The sequence below is a fragment of the Psammomys obesus genome, unplaced genomic scaffold (assembly GCF_907164565.1).
Source record: "Psammomys obesus unplaced genomic scaffold, mPsaObe1.curated_primary_1811, whole genome shotgun sequence".
Taxonomy (NCBI): domain Eukaryota; kingdom Metazoa; phylum Chordata; class Mammalia; order Rodentia; family Muridae; genus Psammomys; species Psammomys obesus.
In genome coordinates this window covers 9,383,716-9,398,701 of record NW_026590062.1, presented here as the reverse complement: position 1 = coordinate 9,398,701, position 14,986 = coordinate 9,383,716, and the positions used below count along the sequence as shown (strand labels likewise).

The 14,986-nt window shown below is 50.9% G+C and overlaps 1 protein-coding gene across 2 annotated transcripts in view; it reads left to right on the top strand.

The window, feature by feature from the left end:
• Positions 1-265: 265 nt before the first annotated feature.
• Positions 266-14,986, top strand: part of Tpcn1 (two pore segment channel 1) — a 55,191-nt gene continuing 40,470 nt past the window's right edge. For both annotated transcript variants that reach the window (XM_055606456.1, XM_055606457.1), the window contains exons 1-2: positions 266-395; positions 3,348-3,584. In XM_055606456.1, coding sequence (XP_055462431.1) covers positions 3,473-3,584 — 112 coding nt within the window. In that variant the 5' untranslated portion in view covers positions 266-395; positions 3,348-3,472. The remainder of the gene's footprint in view (positions 396-3,347; positions 3,585-14,986) is intronic.

Here is a 14,986-nt window from a genome sequence, read left to right as displayed (position 1 = left end):
TCAACGTCTCTCTGACGTTTCGCCAATGGAAAGGCCCGGGGTTCCGGTTGGTTGAGCAAGTAAGGCGGAGGAAAGGGGTGGAGCTTCCTCGCCCCGCCCTCCCGACGGGAGGAGGGATGTAAGAACAGTAAGTGACGTGCAGATTACCCTGTCAAATTTCACTCCGGCCTCTCTGGTGGCCAATGGGCCGTGGCATTGGGCTGTGGGGCGGGGCTATCGGGGCTGAGTGACAGGAGTCGGCGGATGCGAGGGCTGGCGCAGCTGCTGCTGTGGCAGCGGTGAGGCGGAGGTGGCGGCTGCAGTGTCTCCGTTGTCGGGATATTGGCGGCAGCAGCTGCAGGCTGAGCTGCGCTGTACAGACCCGGTGCATGGTGCGGGATCTCGGGACAGCGCGTGTAAGAATCCAAGGGCTGCGCTATCTTAGCCCGAGGGCAGGGGTCAGGGGTCAGGGGGCGCCGAGAAGGGGCTGAGACAGGGTGGGCGCTCCCTACGCCCGAGGCGGGCCCTGGGGAGGTTGCCCGCGTGCCTCTTTCCTTGCAGATGCTCTTCTCCCTGCACCCCTTCTCTTTACCCTGACTTCCTGGGGCGACCCGGATCGCCGCAGGGATCGGGGATTGCTGGAACCCTCACGAGATCCTTCCTCTCCCTTCCCTCCCTGCTCTCCTCCCGGCTGCGTCCTGTTGTGACCCGGCCGAGAACTCCTGCCCCGATCTGCCTGACCCTGGGGACAGAAGATGGCAGCTAGCTGTCTGATCCCGGGACCTTACTCCCGGGGTGACCTTCCCCTAGGGTTGACTCTCTGAGTCCTCTCCAGAGTGAGAACCGAAGTCTGCCAAAGGGCAGGACCCGAAGAGCCTGGTGTTCTTGCCTCTAAGTCTGCTGTGTGACCTTGGACAGTTTTCTTCCCCTCTCTGGGCCTCATTTCTTTCTCTTTGAAAAGTCATAGGTTCATCGGGAAGCTGAGGCAGGAGTATGGGAACTTCAAGGCTATCCAAGGCTAGACAGGGATGTCCCTGCCTCAAAAGACAAAAGCAAGAAAGTAGTTGGTGGAGTTCACTTAAGTGGAGTGCAGTTTCTAGGAATAGTTATGGGACCGAACTGGAGTTGGAAATGCTTTAATTAGTTCGTGCCACCTGCGTTCCATTCAGCCTGACTACTTGTAGCTGCTTACTCATGAGAGGCGAGTTCACACTAGGCGCCCTCATGGATAAAGTTGGTGCTGTCTAACCTGGGCTGGACCAAGGGCAGAGCTGTTGAGTCTGAGCCAGGAGGTTGTTTCCTGTGGGTGGGGTCTCAGCTGTGTACTGTAGATGGTCGGTGGCCTCTCTGGACTCCCTCGAGGTCATTCCCAAGTCGTGATTCTGGAAATATTTCTAGACAGCGGGGACAAAGTCATGCCAGGCGCGAGCCATTGAGTTAAGATGAGGCATGCAAGAATGGAGTCATACATTCAGCAGTTAGAACGTAAAACCCACCAGGGTACTAGTGACAAAAATTAGAAACCTGTCGTCTCAAGTTGGGAGAGTTTCTTGCCTTCCAAATGTATAGGAGAGGGTGCATTGTTAGAGACTCATGGTGGCTTCAAGAAAGTGTATTCATGTAATCCCTCTGCTGTGGACTGTGTTAGTGAGCTCAGAGTCGGGGAGGAGAAAGTTAAGCCAAAGTACAGAACACAGCACAGTTCTTCAGACGGCCAAATGATGGTATCTTGTGATAGTTCCTCTTCTGTCTTTTCCCTTGTTGAGATTTCAAAGCAAAACAAATCCCTAAATGTGGAGGAGAGGAAAAAAAAAAAACAAAACAAAAAAAACAGAAGGAAACCAAACTCCACTTGCAGGAAGTTTGCTGGGCAGAGCGCTTGAGGCTTAGCCAGCTGCAGAATGGTGTTTTTCTCTGCCTCTGTGGCGAGAGACATGCTGTCTGTGCCTGTCGGCCCTGCAATGGGTTGGTTTGGAGGCAGAATCCATCAAGTGCACAGACCACAGCTGGGGGCAGCAACTCGCTGCTGTTCCCAGGTTCAAAGGTTTCCAGCGGACCTGCTGAACCCTGCGTTTCTCTTTATCTAAGTAAGCAGAAGTAGGATGTGTAAACAGCCGCTCTCTCAGGCCAGTTCTGAGCCTGTAAACCTGGAGCAGAGGATGGGTCCTTTGGGGACTGTGATTAGAAGTTGTAAAAAACGTGCATGTCCGCCTTTCCTTATCAAGGATCTCCATCTAGGAGGACCACCAGCAAAGCCTGGATGATCTTGTGTATTCCCAGGAGGGCACTTAATAAGGCTGAAGTGAAAATTGTTCGTAAACATAAAAAGAGGACAAGGGCAAGCCTGCACAGCAGACACACTCCCTTCTTATTACTGCTTCCTGGGGACAAAACCTGGAGACTTCGAAGGCACCAAGCATGGTGTAATGGCTAGGAATGTGGGCCTGGACTCATACTGTGCAAGACAAAGCTTAACTTTCTGACTGTGGGCTCAGGAAAGTTACCTAATGTCCTATTGTCTCTGTCCCTACCTGATGTGTAGAGCTGTTGGTGAGATTTTTTTTTTTCTTTATTTTTTTATTTTTGATTTTTGTAGCCCTGGCTGTCCTGGAACTCTCTCTGTAGAACAGGCTGACTTAAAACTCACAGACATTCAGCTGCCTCTGCCTGTTGAGTGCTGGGATTAAAGGTATACACCATTACACCTGGCTCTGATTTTGTTTGTTGAGACTGTCTCGTATGGATCAGGCTGGCCTTGAACTCAATATGTAGCCAAGGCTGGCCTTGAACTCCTGATCTACCTGCTTTGGGCCTCCAAAGTGCTGGGATTACAAGCCCCAGTCACCATACCTGGACTTACCTCTTTATATTTTACTGTTCCTATATCATATACTCTTCTATTCTCTCTCTCTACTCTTGCCCTTAAACTCTGTCATCCTCCTGCCTCAGCCTCCCAAGTGCTAGAATCACAGCACACGTGGCAATACCTAACTTTTTATTTTTTAAGTTGAAATACGGTGGTGTGGGCTGTGGCTAAGTAGGTGGAGTGACGCCTAGCATGCACACAGCCCTGGGTTCAGTCCCCAGTTCCCTGTGAACCAGTTGTGTTACACACTTGTAATCCCACTGGAGACAGGGGGATTGGAAGTTCAAAGTGCTCTTCTACTTCATAGCCACTTTGGCACCAACACACACATCATATAGTCATACATCATACTGTAAGTTACCATGATAAAGGATAAAATTCATTGGAGTTTAGCCTGGCCTCCAGCTGCACAGCTGTTGCTGCTCCCTGACTCTAGAACATGGTCATCAGTAACGATTATGTTTTAATTATTACCTTTTCCTTTTTATCCTCCAAACCCTAGAAGATGCCTCTGATGGAGCAAGCTTTGCGAAACATCTCTGGCCCCGTGGCTTTGAACAGGAGCTCGAGCCGGAGATCATTTAAAGCCCTGGCCATTGCATCCTGAGGACCACAGCTTGGGAGAACATGGCTGTGATTTTAGATGACGACGTGCCGCTCATTCTGACCTTGGACGAGGGTGAGAGTGCTCCGCTGGCTCCTTCCGACAGCCTGGGCCAAGAAGAGCAGCCCAGCAAAAGTAAGCTGGTGGGCAGATGGGTGGGCAGGGCTCATAGCTTGTCTGCTCAGGGAGTGAGAGACAGGTGGGCTTCAGTCTGAAAGAGGAAGAAGAGCCCTGTCACTCGTCTCGAGTGCAACACAGACTTTGCTCCTAGGACACGGTGGGTGTCTGATGCTGCAGCCCAGCCTTGCAGTGTTTTGGGGGTCCAGTGTCCCTCTAGGAGCCCTCACTCCTGACACACTTCACTTTGTTCCTGTGCTAGGGGGACCTCAGGCAGGGCCTCTCTATCCTGCCTCAGTCCTTGTTAATAAAAACATCTCTGTGGGTGGCCACCTGAAGTAGATAGGGGAGATGAGCTGTTATCTGCCATCTTGGGATGGGGTGGAGGGTGAGCCTTGTGGTGTATTGATCAAGGCTTTGGGGTTTCACATTGCCTTTCTGGGAATCAAAGCCTGCTACAAAGTAAACCCGAGAGAGAGGGGATGAGCTGCCTGTGTTGTCGACTTTAAGTGTCTTTCTGGCAGAGGCAGAGGTCTTAAAGCCCTTTCTGGTCCTCATCCCAAAACCATTGCTTGGTTTACTCAGGTCAAGGGCTCAGGAGAGGCTTAAAATAACTTGCCTTTGCATAGGGTCCTGAGAAGTTCAGCAGCAGGGCTTCAGGGCTCGCTCATGAGTGCAGACAGCCTGCCATGGTGGAGGGTCAAGGGGAACCACACTTCCCACAGGGGAAGATGCCACAGACCAGGCAGTAGTGAGCCTGGCATTCCCATCTCCTTTGTCCAGAGAGAAGAATACAGTTGGGCTTTGGGGATCTCAGAGGCTCCCTGGGAAGGGATGAAGGAGAACAGTGTTCCAGGGTGAGGGTGCTGGAGCATGCTGACTCACTACAAACCATCCTTGTTGCCACATACTCACTGCCATCCTGAGTGGATGATTGGGTGGTCCCAGAGGATCCTGGTTTCTCCCCACAGAGCCACGAGGCCTACAGAACCCTGGCTCTGACTCCTGGTTTTAGCCGGCTTTCTTTCTAAAAGCCCTTACATGGAAGGCAATATCATTCTCATTTTACAAAGGAGGGAAACTGAAGGTCAGAGAGGTTAAGTAAGTTTCTCAAGGGCACACAGCCAGCTGTGAGTGAGGGAAGATTTGAACTCAGGCCTGTCTGACTAAAGTTTCTTCCCTTCTCTCCTTTATTTCTTCTTCCTCCTGGTTTACCTGTTCTTCCTTCTCCTTCCCCCTCCCCCATTTTTCTTCACCAGCTGTACGTGGGTGGAAGCCCTTAGGGTTGGCTGTTAATTTTTATTTGAGTTCATTTATTTGCTGTCTTGAGGTTTTAACCCAAGGCCTGGCAGAAGCCAGGCTTGCCATGTGACCTCAAGACAGAGTTATTATTGCTATCTGTATTTTATTGAGGAGGAAACAGCCTCAGGAAGGTTGACTAACTTGGCCAGGGTCGCACAGCCAGTGAGCAGAGCCCTCTTAGGTTGGTCCTTCCAAGTCACCATGGAGTTGCTCTGGGGACAGAGAGAGGCAAATGAGTCCGCTTCAGAGGACATCCCTTCAGAAGGGCATCTGTCACCTGCAAAGTGGATTGACCAAGGTAGGGGTGGCTGCCTTGCTAAATGAGCCAATAGGCTGGCTCATTTCTAAATGGGAACCTTGGCTGTGCCCGAGCTGGGGGCGGGATTCTGCTCTTCCGGGTCATGGAAATGAGGAAAGTGACCAACCAGAAGCAGGCCTTGGGCCATTGTTGGTGCTTGAGGAAGAAATGGGCCAGTGAGACAATACAGTTCACTGTGCAGGGCCACCAGTGAGGCCGCGGGATCTTGGTGAAGTCTGTTGCTTATTTTCGCTTAAGAACAGAAAGCTACATCTGTCTCCACAGCGCACTGTGTTTTCTGCTCAGGGCGCTCGTGCCTTGGTTTCCCCCTCTCACACTGTTACGGGTGCTTTCTAAAGGCTCTGAGAAGCAGATGTTCCATCTAGCACAGCTGAAGGCAAGGCCCCTCTAAGGACAGATGTTATCTTCATCTCGGTCTCAATTGCTGTAATGAAACACCATAACCAAAAGCAACGTGGGGTGAAAAAGGTTGCTTTGTTATACTTCCGGGTAACACTCATTATTGAAGGACCTAAAGGCAGGAACCTGGAGGCAGGAGCTGATGCAGAGGCCATGGAGGGGTGCTGCTTACTGGCTTGCTCTTCATGGCTTGCTCAGCCCGCTTTCTTGTAGAACCCAGGACCACCTGCCTAGGGTTGCCACCTCCTCCACTGAGCTAGGCCCTCCCATATCAATTATCAGTCACGAAAACGCAGCACAGGCTTTCCCACAGGCCAATCTGATGGTCAGCATTTTCTCAGTTGAGATTCCCTATTCTAAAAGGACTCTGGTTTGTCTCAAGTTGATAAAGCCTGAAGCCCGCAGACCTTTGCCCAGGCCTAGCTATTTCATGCTTATATTTTCACATTTGTCCCGAGGTCACCTGCTGTCTGAGCAGTCGACATAAACCACACCCAACATGGCAGTTTTCCCTGTTCTAAAGCTGTCCCATCCCCACATAGGGGAACCAAGCAGTTTTGCTAAGTGTCCCAGGCCTGTAGTGTCCCACACCTTCTTTCCCGCCTGGTCCTGTTTCCAGGGATAGCCCATGGTGTTAACCCCCTTTCTCCAGTCCAGTGAGTCTCCAGTGCTGTGTTGAGCCTGGGCTTTGGTCCCGGCAGAGTGTCCGGAAGACATTCCTGAGCCTCCTGTTTGTTCAAGGATTCCAGAAACTCTTTCTGCTCACACGGTTCTTTGAGATCTTCTAAGCCGTCCCTTTAGAGAGTTAATGAATCACTTTTCTGCTGTCTTGATGGGCAGGGAGATAGCCTCTGTGTGTTAATTACTCAGTTAGCCATCTGGTCACCTGCTGGGCCCTGTGTCCCATTCATCTTTGTGCTCCTTAACTCAGTGCCTGCAGGTGTAGGGACTTCTCAGGCCGTGGCAGAAATGAGCCGAGCTGAGTTTCTGGGGCCTCAAAGCCTGTAGGAGTGGCTGACAAATGGCCCTTGTCATATGTGAGTTGAATCCTGTCCTGTCTAGATCCAGTGGCTAGAGTCTCATCTCTCCCAATACCTCACAATCCTGAAGGCCCCATGCCCCAGTCAACAATTCCTGTGTGTACACCCTGGGGAACCCAGGGCGGGCAGGGTGCAGACAGCAAGTCAGTGGAGTTGGTAGCCATGTGCCTTGCCATATTGCTGTCTCCTCAGAATTATATCCCACCCACACTGCCTTGTTTTACTTCAGTTACCTCTAAGGACGCCATCTTGAAACATATATGCCATATTTGGAGGCTCTTGGGGGTCAGCACATCAACATCGGGGTTTGGTTTTATATGTTTATTTTGTTTGTTTGTATGTGTGCTTGTGCATATGCGGTGACACACGTGGAGGTCAGAGGACAGCCTGCAGGACTCTCTGGAGTTACAGGAGCGTATCACTGCGCCTGGCCAATGTGGTCTTTGAGGCTTGCAGCCCTTTCCTCCAGTGGTCCCTAACTTCGTGTGGTGCCTTCAGTTTAGGAAATGCAACGATTGGATCTGCTGGTGTGTGGCTTTTATTTAAGACTCCAGTATCTTTGGCTCTAAGGGCGGCTGGTGAGATCCTAATGAGTGACTCAGAGGCAGAAGGGTGTCAGGCTGATAAAGGAGGCAGTTAGGAGTGAGGTATTTAAAACCTGGAAATGAAGGATAACCTTGAAAAGGGTCCGGGGCTGGCGGGTGGCGGGGCAGTTAGAAACAACCTAGTCTGCATGTACGCCAGGCAGTGATCTTGGCTGCACCTGCATGCCATTCTATGCAGTGGGTGTGCCTAGTGGCTCCTGGTAGCTCACACTAGGATTCTGCCTCCCCCGGGCCTTCAAGCCCACACATGCATTTTCTGGTGAGGAGTGGACATGAGGATTTTTGTGCCCTGGTTTTCTGGCTGCTTTAGTGTGGCATTTTTAGAGTTTCCAGGTGACAAGCTGGGATGGGCCTAGGGGGACAGAGCAGGGAGTCTTAATACTCAGGCCTTTGACAGTGTGCCATATTTATAGGGCTGGCCACTGTCCCCACAGGGTGCTGCGTGTGACACCCTGGCTCCTTTTCTGGAGACTTCATATGGCCTGAGCCAGCTGGCACCAGGCACTGTCTAGGTGACCAGAGCTGCTGGCCACAGACAGATGTGGCCAAGAGGACCTGGAAAGGAGCAGTGGGACTATTCTCCAGGGATGGTCAGCTCAGCAGTTCCCCCACACAGCAGTCTCACTCTCTAGCTCTGTCTTGGGCCAAACCTTCCAGCATGCTTGTCAAAGAGGGGAGGATACCCAAGGGTCTCCATGGCTTCTGTCACTTATAGCCTATGTGGTGAGGTCAAGCTGCAAGCCTCATGTCCTAGCTGAGAATATACCTAGCTTTACGCCAGGCTTATTACAATCCCCCAGCCAGGTGGGCAGGGACTCCCCGTGTGTGGCCAGTCATGACATAAGTGATGAGGCCACAGACCGGGCTCTTCCCTGGAATGTCTGCAGTGAGCAGGAGTCTTGAACCTAGAATGAGATGTGAACCCATATCGCCTCACTCTTATCCCAGCAGGTGGCTACCACCCCATAGGGACACAGAGGCTGTGTAACTGTTGGAAACCGAGAACAATTAAGTTTCCACAGCCTCCCACTTTGCCTGGCCACCTGGCCCCACTAGAGTCATTCCTCTGGCTTTTATAGGGCTTTGCCAAGGCAGAATGCCGGGTGTCACCAGAAGGTTGGTGGCACCAATTAAAATGAGTGAGCACCCAGCGTGCTGAGATGGAGCCTCATAATGGAGACTCAAAGCCTTAAGCCTCCTGGCCTTCTGCATCTTCATGGGGGGGAATCCTGTCTGTTGCCTCGGGGCCCCCTGCCATGAAATGCCATCTCTAACCCTGCACGAAGAAAGCCACCGCATCTAAATGGCAGGCGCAGCCGCTGGGTGTGGGCTGGCACCTGCTGCCCTGCTCCGCCAATCACCCAAAGGAGGTCTGAAATCGTGTGTGCTCTGAAAGTGTTTTATGAGCCAGAACAGTTGACTTCCCAGCCTCTGAGTCAGGGAGGGGAGGGGCACAGGAGCAGTCAGAGGGTTTACTGTGCTGTTGATCTACTTGTTTCTGGCCTCGGTGTCTCCTGGGACTGTCTCAAGTAACAGTGTGAGGCCCCTGAAGGAAACCTCATGCCCTTACAGAAAGGAACCAAGATGACCAAAGCCAGGAGCCTTGGGGTCCTTTGTGCTCAGGGACCAGAGGGCTAGCCCTTCCTTCTGATCTTGGCTGAGTGGACATAGCTATGCTCTGGCTTCAACTCCTCTCCCTCTGACCAGCCAGTCTGAGTGAGAGAGTTCACAGGAGCCACAGTGTTCTAGTGTTCTGTCACTGTGGAGCCTCTGCCCTGTGTCAGGCGGCTCCTGGAATGCAGTGCTCATGCTCCCTGTGACGTTGTGACTCTGCAGACATCTAGGGCCGTGCTTTCAAGATCCTCCTGCAGGGAGGAATCTGAGGTTTCCAGAGGTCAAAACCCGTCCCAGGTCACGAACGTACGCCAGCACGCTCAGATCCAAGCATCCTAGCTCTTAGCTCATGTACCTCCATCAGGAAGTGAAGGTTGAGGGGGCAGGACTTGGAGTGGGGGTCCCATCCAAAGTTGGTCCCTAGCTTCTTTTTAAGAAGCTAAAGCATGCACTATTCCATGAGGGTGGCTGGCCTCTGAGGTAGCATTCTGTGTTGTCAGAATGCCCACCCTGATGGTGTTCTGTCGTACAATGTGTGTGGGATCATCCGGCGGCCTGGACAGAGGGCAAGGGAAAACCCCAGCTTCCTTTCACGAGCCACAGGCTTCGTCCTCTGTGCACCCTCCCTTAGGCCAGCTCCACGCTAGAGTCTCTGCATTTGTTTTCCATTATGGCTATGAAAGTAGGAACCAGGATTAAGGACCAGGAAAGGAAGGTCAAAGGAGAATGTGCTTGGAGTGGGGGACAGCTGCAGGCTCTGGCATTGTATCCCCGTGGCAGGTAGTTGGTATGGAGGCTGGTGGGGGATGTCCCAGGCTGGAGGCTGCTGGTGCCAATGTCTCTGCTTCCTGGGATCCACTTGGCTTTGTTTGCTTTCTGTCAGGGTGTATAGCTGGTTGTGGAAGTCTTAGACAGACATAGTGAGGTATTTGTATAATCCAGGACCTGGGAAGCTGAGGCAGGATGATCAAGGACCCAGGAGGCTGAGGTAGAAATGCAAGCCCAGAAAGTATGGTTCTGAACACTTGGGGCTTTGGTGTGGAAGAAGCAACCTTGGACACACTGGCATGTGTACCCCCTGCAGGAGCACTTGCCACCCCGCTCTGTCTAGTTGTCACAGGGTCACAGGCTGACAGTGCCTGAACCACCTGAAGAAGCCGTTAGCACTGGCTCCACCCTCGTGCTGGCTCAGTTCTGCAGCTCACATCCAGTCAAGGAGAACAGCGCCCACATGGCCAGCCACCTGTCCTGTTCTGAGGTCACCTCCCCTGGGTGTCATTCAGGGATCATCAGAGCTGGTTGAGGCAGGCTTAGCCGGTCAGGCAGGGAAATGGAGAGGACAGTCAGGGGCCAGTTTTCATTCTCCTCAGCTTCCAGGTCATCTTCTTTTTTAACTAGTTTTTGGTTTTTGTGCTACAGCTCCAATCCCCAATCTCTGGTGCAGCACGAGCCACACCCCACTTTCAATGACTTGCATTAGCTGATAATGAGGGTTTATTTACTATTCACTTTTGGCTTTCCCTTTTTTTTTTTTTTTAATTCACAGTGCTAGAAATTACAACCTTAGCCATGCTGGCTGAGGGCTCTGCCACTGAGCTATAGCCCCAGCCTGGAGGCATTTCTATGTACATCTGCCTTTTGTCTTTGACTTTGAGATATAGAAGTTACAAGTTTTAAAAAAATAATTGTGTGGGGGCTGGAGAGGTGGCCTAGTGGGTTGAACACTGGCTGCTCTGGCAGAGGACCCGGAGCTCTGCTCTCAGCACCCACACGGGGGGGGGGGGGGGGGGGGGGGGGGGCAACCGCCGCGGCTCACAACTACCCGTAAGCTCAGTTCCAGGGTGATCTGACAACCTCTTCTGGCCTCCACTGTTAAGCACCCAGTTTCTTCCTCCTAAACCTTTGCCTTCTTGCCATCAAAGAAGGTGGCATTTTTCTAATAGCCAGCTTGTTTGTCCTTAGGATAATCTTATGGTGGCTGCAGGAAATGGCCTGTGGATGTGTTGACAGGCTGGGGAGCGTGTAGTGTACCCATTTTGCTGTATGAATTATAATTCTCAGAGCACTTTGTGGGAGGTGGGAGGAGGACAAGCTCGACAGTGATGGTTCTCAACCTTCCTGATGCCGCAACCCTTCAGTACAGATCCTCATGTTGTGATTCCCAATCATAAAATTATTTCCTTGCTACTTCATAACTGTAATTTTGCTACTGTTATGAATCGTAATGTAAATATTTTTGGAGACTGCGGCTAGCCAAAGGGGTTGTGAGTCACAGGTTGGGAACCAGTGCTCTGGATATTTAAGGTTGAGTGTGCCCCACATTTTAAAGGGATGGTGAACAGGATGTGAAAGTCTGGCTCTGAAGGAGCCAGAGAGAGCTGTGCCGTCGTGGTTGAGTGGCACAGCAATGCTGTAATTACAGGGTGGGATGGGGAACAGATTTTAAGGTTGCCTTGCGTCCATCTCAGGCCTGTGCTGAGGTGTGGGAATGTCCTCGGAGTAATGGAGAAGCCCACAGATACCTTAATTAAGCAGCGGTAAACTGCCATTCTGCAGGGGTTTGAGGATTCACCCAGTCTGCTTCCAGAAAGGCACTGGAGATGAGTGACAGGACCAGGTGGAATCTAGGGGTGTGCCCTAGTGTGTACAAGGCCCTGGGTTCAATCCCAACCCACTGAAAACTGGGCCGGGAGCACAGGGAGCCGTGAGAGAAGGAATAACAATGTGGCAGTGGCCCAGGACGCCACAGCCACATTGTCCGTTTGGTTGGGCTAGGTGTTTAGGAGAGACCAGGGTCGTCAAGCAGGCATTGTGCTTTTTCTAGCCCGAGCCTTACCTTCTGAACCCTAGGCTTCCCGCATTCTAGTAGGTGCCTGCTGCCCCTAGGCACAGGGTTTGTAGCCCTTGGAGTTGTTTCTCTCTTCCCCACATGTGGGTCCTGAGCATCAAGCTCGGGTTGTCAGGCTTGATGATGTTTTAGCCACTGGGTAATCACAGTGGCCCAGGAAATTTATTTGAAAACAATTCTTCACTGTATATAATTTTGCCCTCTACTAAAGATGAAGGCAAATTTCCTTCATCCTAGGTAAGACCTGTGTGCTCGTTTGTTTTTACATACAGGATCAAATCTTGGCTGAACACTTGACATTGCAGGATGCAGAGACTCCAACGTTTCCTAGAGCTGATCAATATTTAGATTTTATAATCAATACAGAGAATGCTGCTTTGCATAAATACTTAGAGCGCAATGGCAGGAGTAAGTTTAGGGTCCTCTCAAAGTGTTGTTCTGTCCTAATCCTAAGCCAAAATTGATTTAGTGATTTTTTTTTTTAATTTAAGAGACTCAAGTTAGCAACTCAAAAGTCAATGTTTAAAATTGAGCGTTCAAACAGTACATTCCAATGATATTTTCTGAAGAATGACAATAGAAAAAGCATTTAAAGTCTTTCTTTTTTTGTTGTTGTTGTTGTTTTTTTTTTTTTTCATAATTAAACTCCTACATTCAGTTAGGTCATCACCACAGTTTAAAAAGTGGGATCTGGGGCGGGTGGGAGTTAAGGCTGGGATGAAGGGCCAGGCCTCCCAGTGGAGGATAGACAAAGGAAGTGTGATGTGGCCTTTGGGACAGGGTGGAGAAGAGTCAGGGCAGAGGGTGTAGGGTGTTGGGTGAGCCTTGGAACGGGGCTCAGAGCAGCTGAGTGTGAATCCAGCAAAGCATATATTGTGGTCCTTGGGCAGGCCTTAGCACAGCTCTAAGCTTGGGTCCTCTCATTCATAAAGAGGCAGTCATGCCAAGATTGCTCCTTGGTACTGTCCTGAGGTTGACAGGAGAGTCTTTCTAGTGAGAGCAGGCCCTGGAGTGTTCCAGGTGGAGGCTTGGTAGATGGCCACCATTACGGTTGATTGATACCAGAACAAGGAGTAACAGCTTACTGAGAGGCCATCCTGCCTTGGCCAGAGCTGTGAAGTGAATTGGCTCGGACTGTCCTATGGTGGTATTATAGATGGTTGTCCTGAAGCTAGTAACCACGAAGTGGGTGAGTCTTGGAGACTCTGGCCATGTGGGCGGGGCAGAGGCAGGTTCGGCAGTTTACTCTCTTGCTCAGGCTCACCAGCATTCCCTGAGCCTCCCCAGGGCTGCATGCACTAATGCTCTGCTCTTCTGCACAGCCTGCTAGCCTAGCACCCTCCTACTTCAGAGGTGCAAGGAGACATCTGGACCACAATAGGCCTGCTGGACTGTCCCAGGCTACCCCTGCCTTGGCCAGGGACATACTTTAGATCAGTCTCTTCCTGGCAGCTGGAGGCAGGAAGTGAAGGCCCTCCTGCTGTGCTCTTCCTCATCCCATCCTCGAAGCCCCAGATCACAGAGGTCTCCAAGTCCGGGCCACTGTCTCAAGTACCTGCTGTGTCCCAGATTTCCACCCAGCCCCCAGCCCTCCTTCCTGATCAGGGATGGGCAGTGTCCCTGCTCAGCGGGGTGGCCGAGCTGTGTCACTTTGTTCCTCCGAAAGCAGGAGTCCTCTCTTGGAGCCACCTACCCAGCCTGCTGGGAGTACAGCTCAGATCCCTGCATTGTGAATTCTCCACAGTACCGGGTTGTGGCTCAGTGACCTCGCCAGCCCTGTGTCCCAGCCCTGGAAGTTGGAAGGGGCAGTGAAGTGTTGCTGCCTGGGATGGCTTCGGTCTGAGTTATTTGACAGATGATACAGGGCTTGGTTTCTCTGTGGAAGACTCCATTATAATCAGGGGACTTCCTGAAGAAAGCTGGTGGCTTTCCAGCCTCCCAGTGGGTTAGGGCCCTTGCAGGTTTTTCTTTGTTTTCTGCAGGTGTCACTCTTGCTCCTTAGCTGGACAGCAAATAAAGGAGCTACAAATGGAGTAACCCTCACGCCACTTAAAGGACAGTCTCTGCAGCCGCTCTCATTGCCCTTGCTGATGGTTGTGCGTGTGCGTGCTCGTGCACGCGTACCTCCCCCCATGTATTAACATTATAGGCAGTGCTCACTTGAGATGTATGTGGGGTTTGCTCCCACTCTGCAGTCAAGCCTGTGGAGACGAGGTAGAGCTGGTCTTTATTACTTTATGGGCTTTTTCCACCCCCATTCCCCCAGTTTCACCCCCTATCCCTAGACAGAACAGAAAGAAGGATAAAGAAGAGAGAGAGAGAGAGAGAACATGTGATAAGATCCCCAAGTCTATTTTCTTTCTTGTTTCGTCTTTGAACACGACTACTAACACAGCACAAACAACCCCCCTGGATGACCAACCACCACCCACTCCACCTATGGGGTTTTAACATTTATTTTATTATTTTTTTTAAATAATTTTTTTTTTAACTTTTATTTAGGTGCATTGGTGTGAAGGTGTCAGATCCTTTAGAATGGGTGTTACAGACAGTTGTGAGCTGCCATGTGGGTGCTGGGAATTGAAGCCTGGTCCTTTGGAAGAGCAGACAGTGCTCTTAACCACTGAGCCATCTCCCCAGCCTCTGGGCTTTTAACATTTATGTACCTTCTGAGAAGTTCCCAGAATTCTAACCATCACACAGTCATGGAAACGATCTGCAGCTGGCAAAAACCACGCCTCTGCTCAAGCAGGAGGCAAATCACAGTCAGCTGCTGCCGGCAATCCGAAGCAGCCCTACGTCCCTACCCCTGGGATTAAAATGAAAACACGTAATATTCTTGTGGGTTGTATTTTGTTTGGTTGGTTTTGGTTCTTCAAGACAGGATTTCTCTGTGTAGTCCTGTCCAGGAACTCTCTGTAGACCAGGCTGACCTCAAACTCAGGGATCTTACTTCTCTGATTCCTGAGTGTTGGGATTAAAGGTGTGTGTCACCATGCCCAATTTTTTTTTCTGTGTTTTTTTAAATTTTATTTTACTTTATTTTAAAGAAACCAAAATTCCAGAATTCTCAGTACGATGTAGGATGAAGGTCTCTACCCAGGTAGGCCAGGAGCCACAGGGTCTTTTCCTTCGGCAAATGCTGGTGGACCACCTTGGCCTGGTAACAAAGGAGGAACTGGTGATGACCTCAGGGCCCTCTGCTCAAGTTCTAAAACATTCCATTAATGGAGTATAAAGCCAGCCTGGGCTACAGAGTTGAGACCTTATCTCAGAAAAAAAAAAAAAAAAAA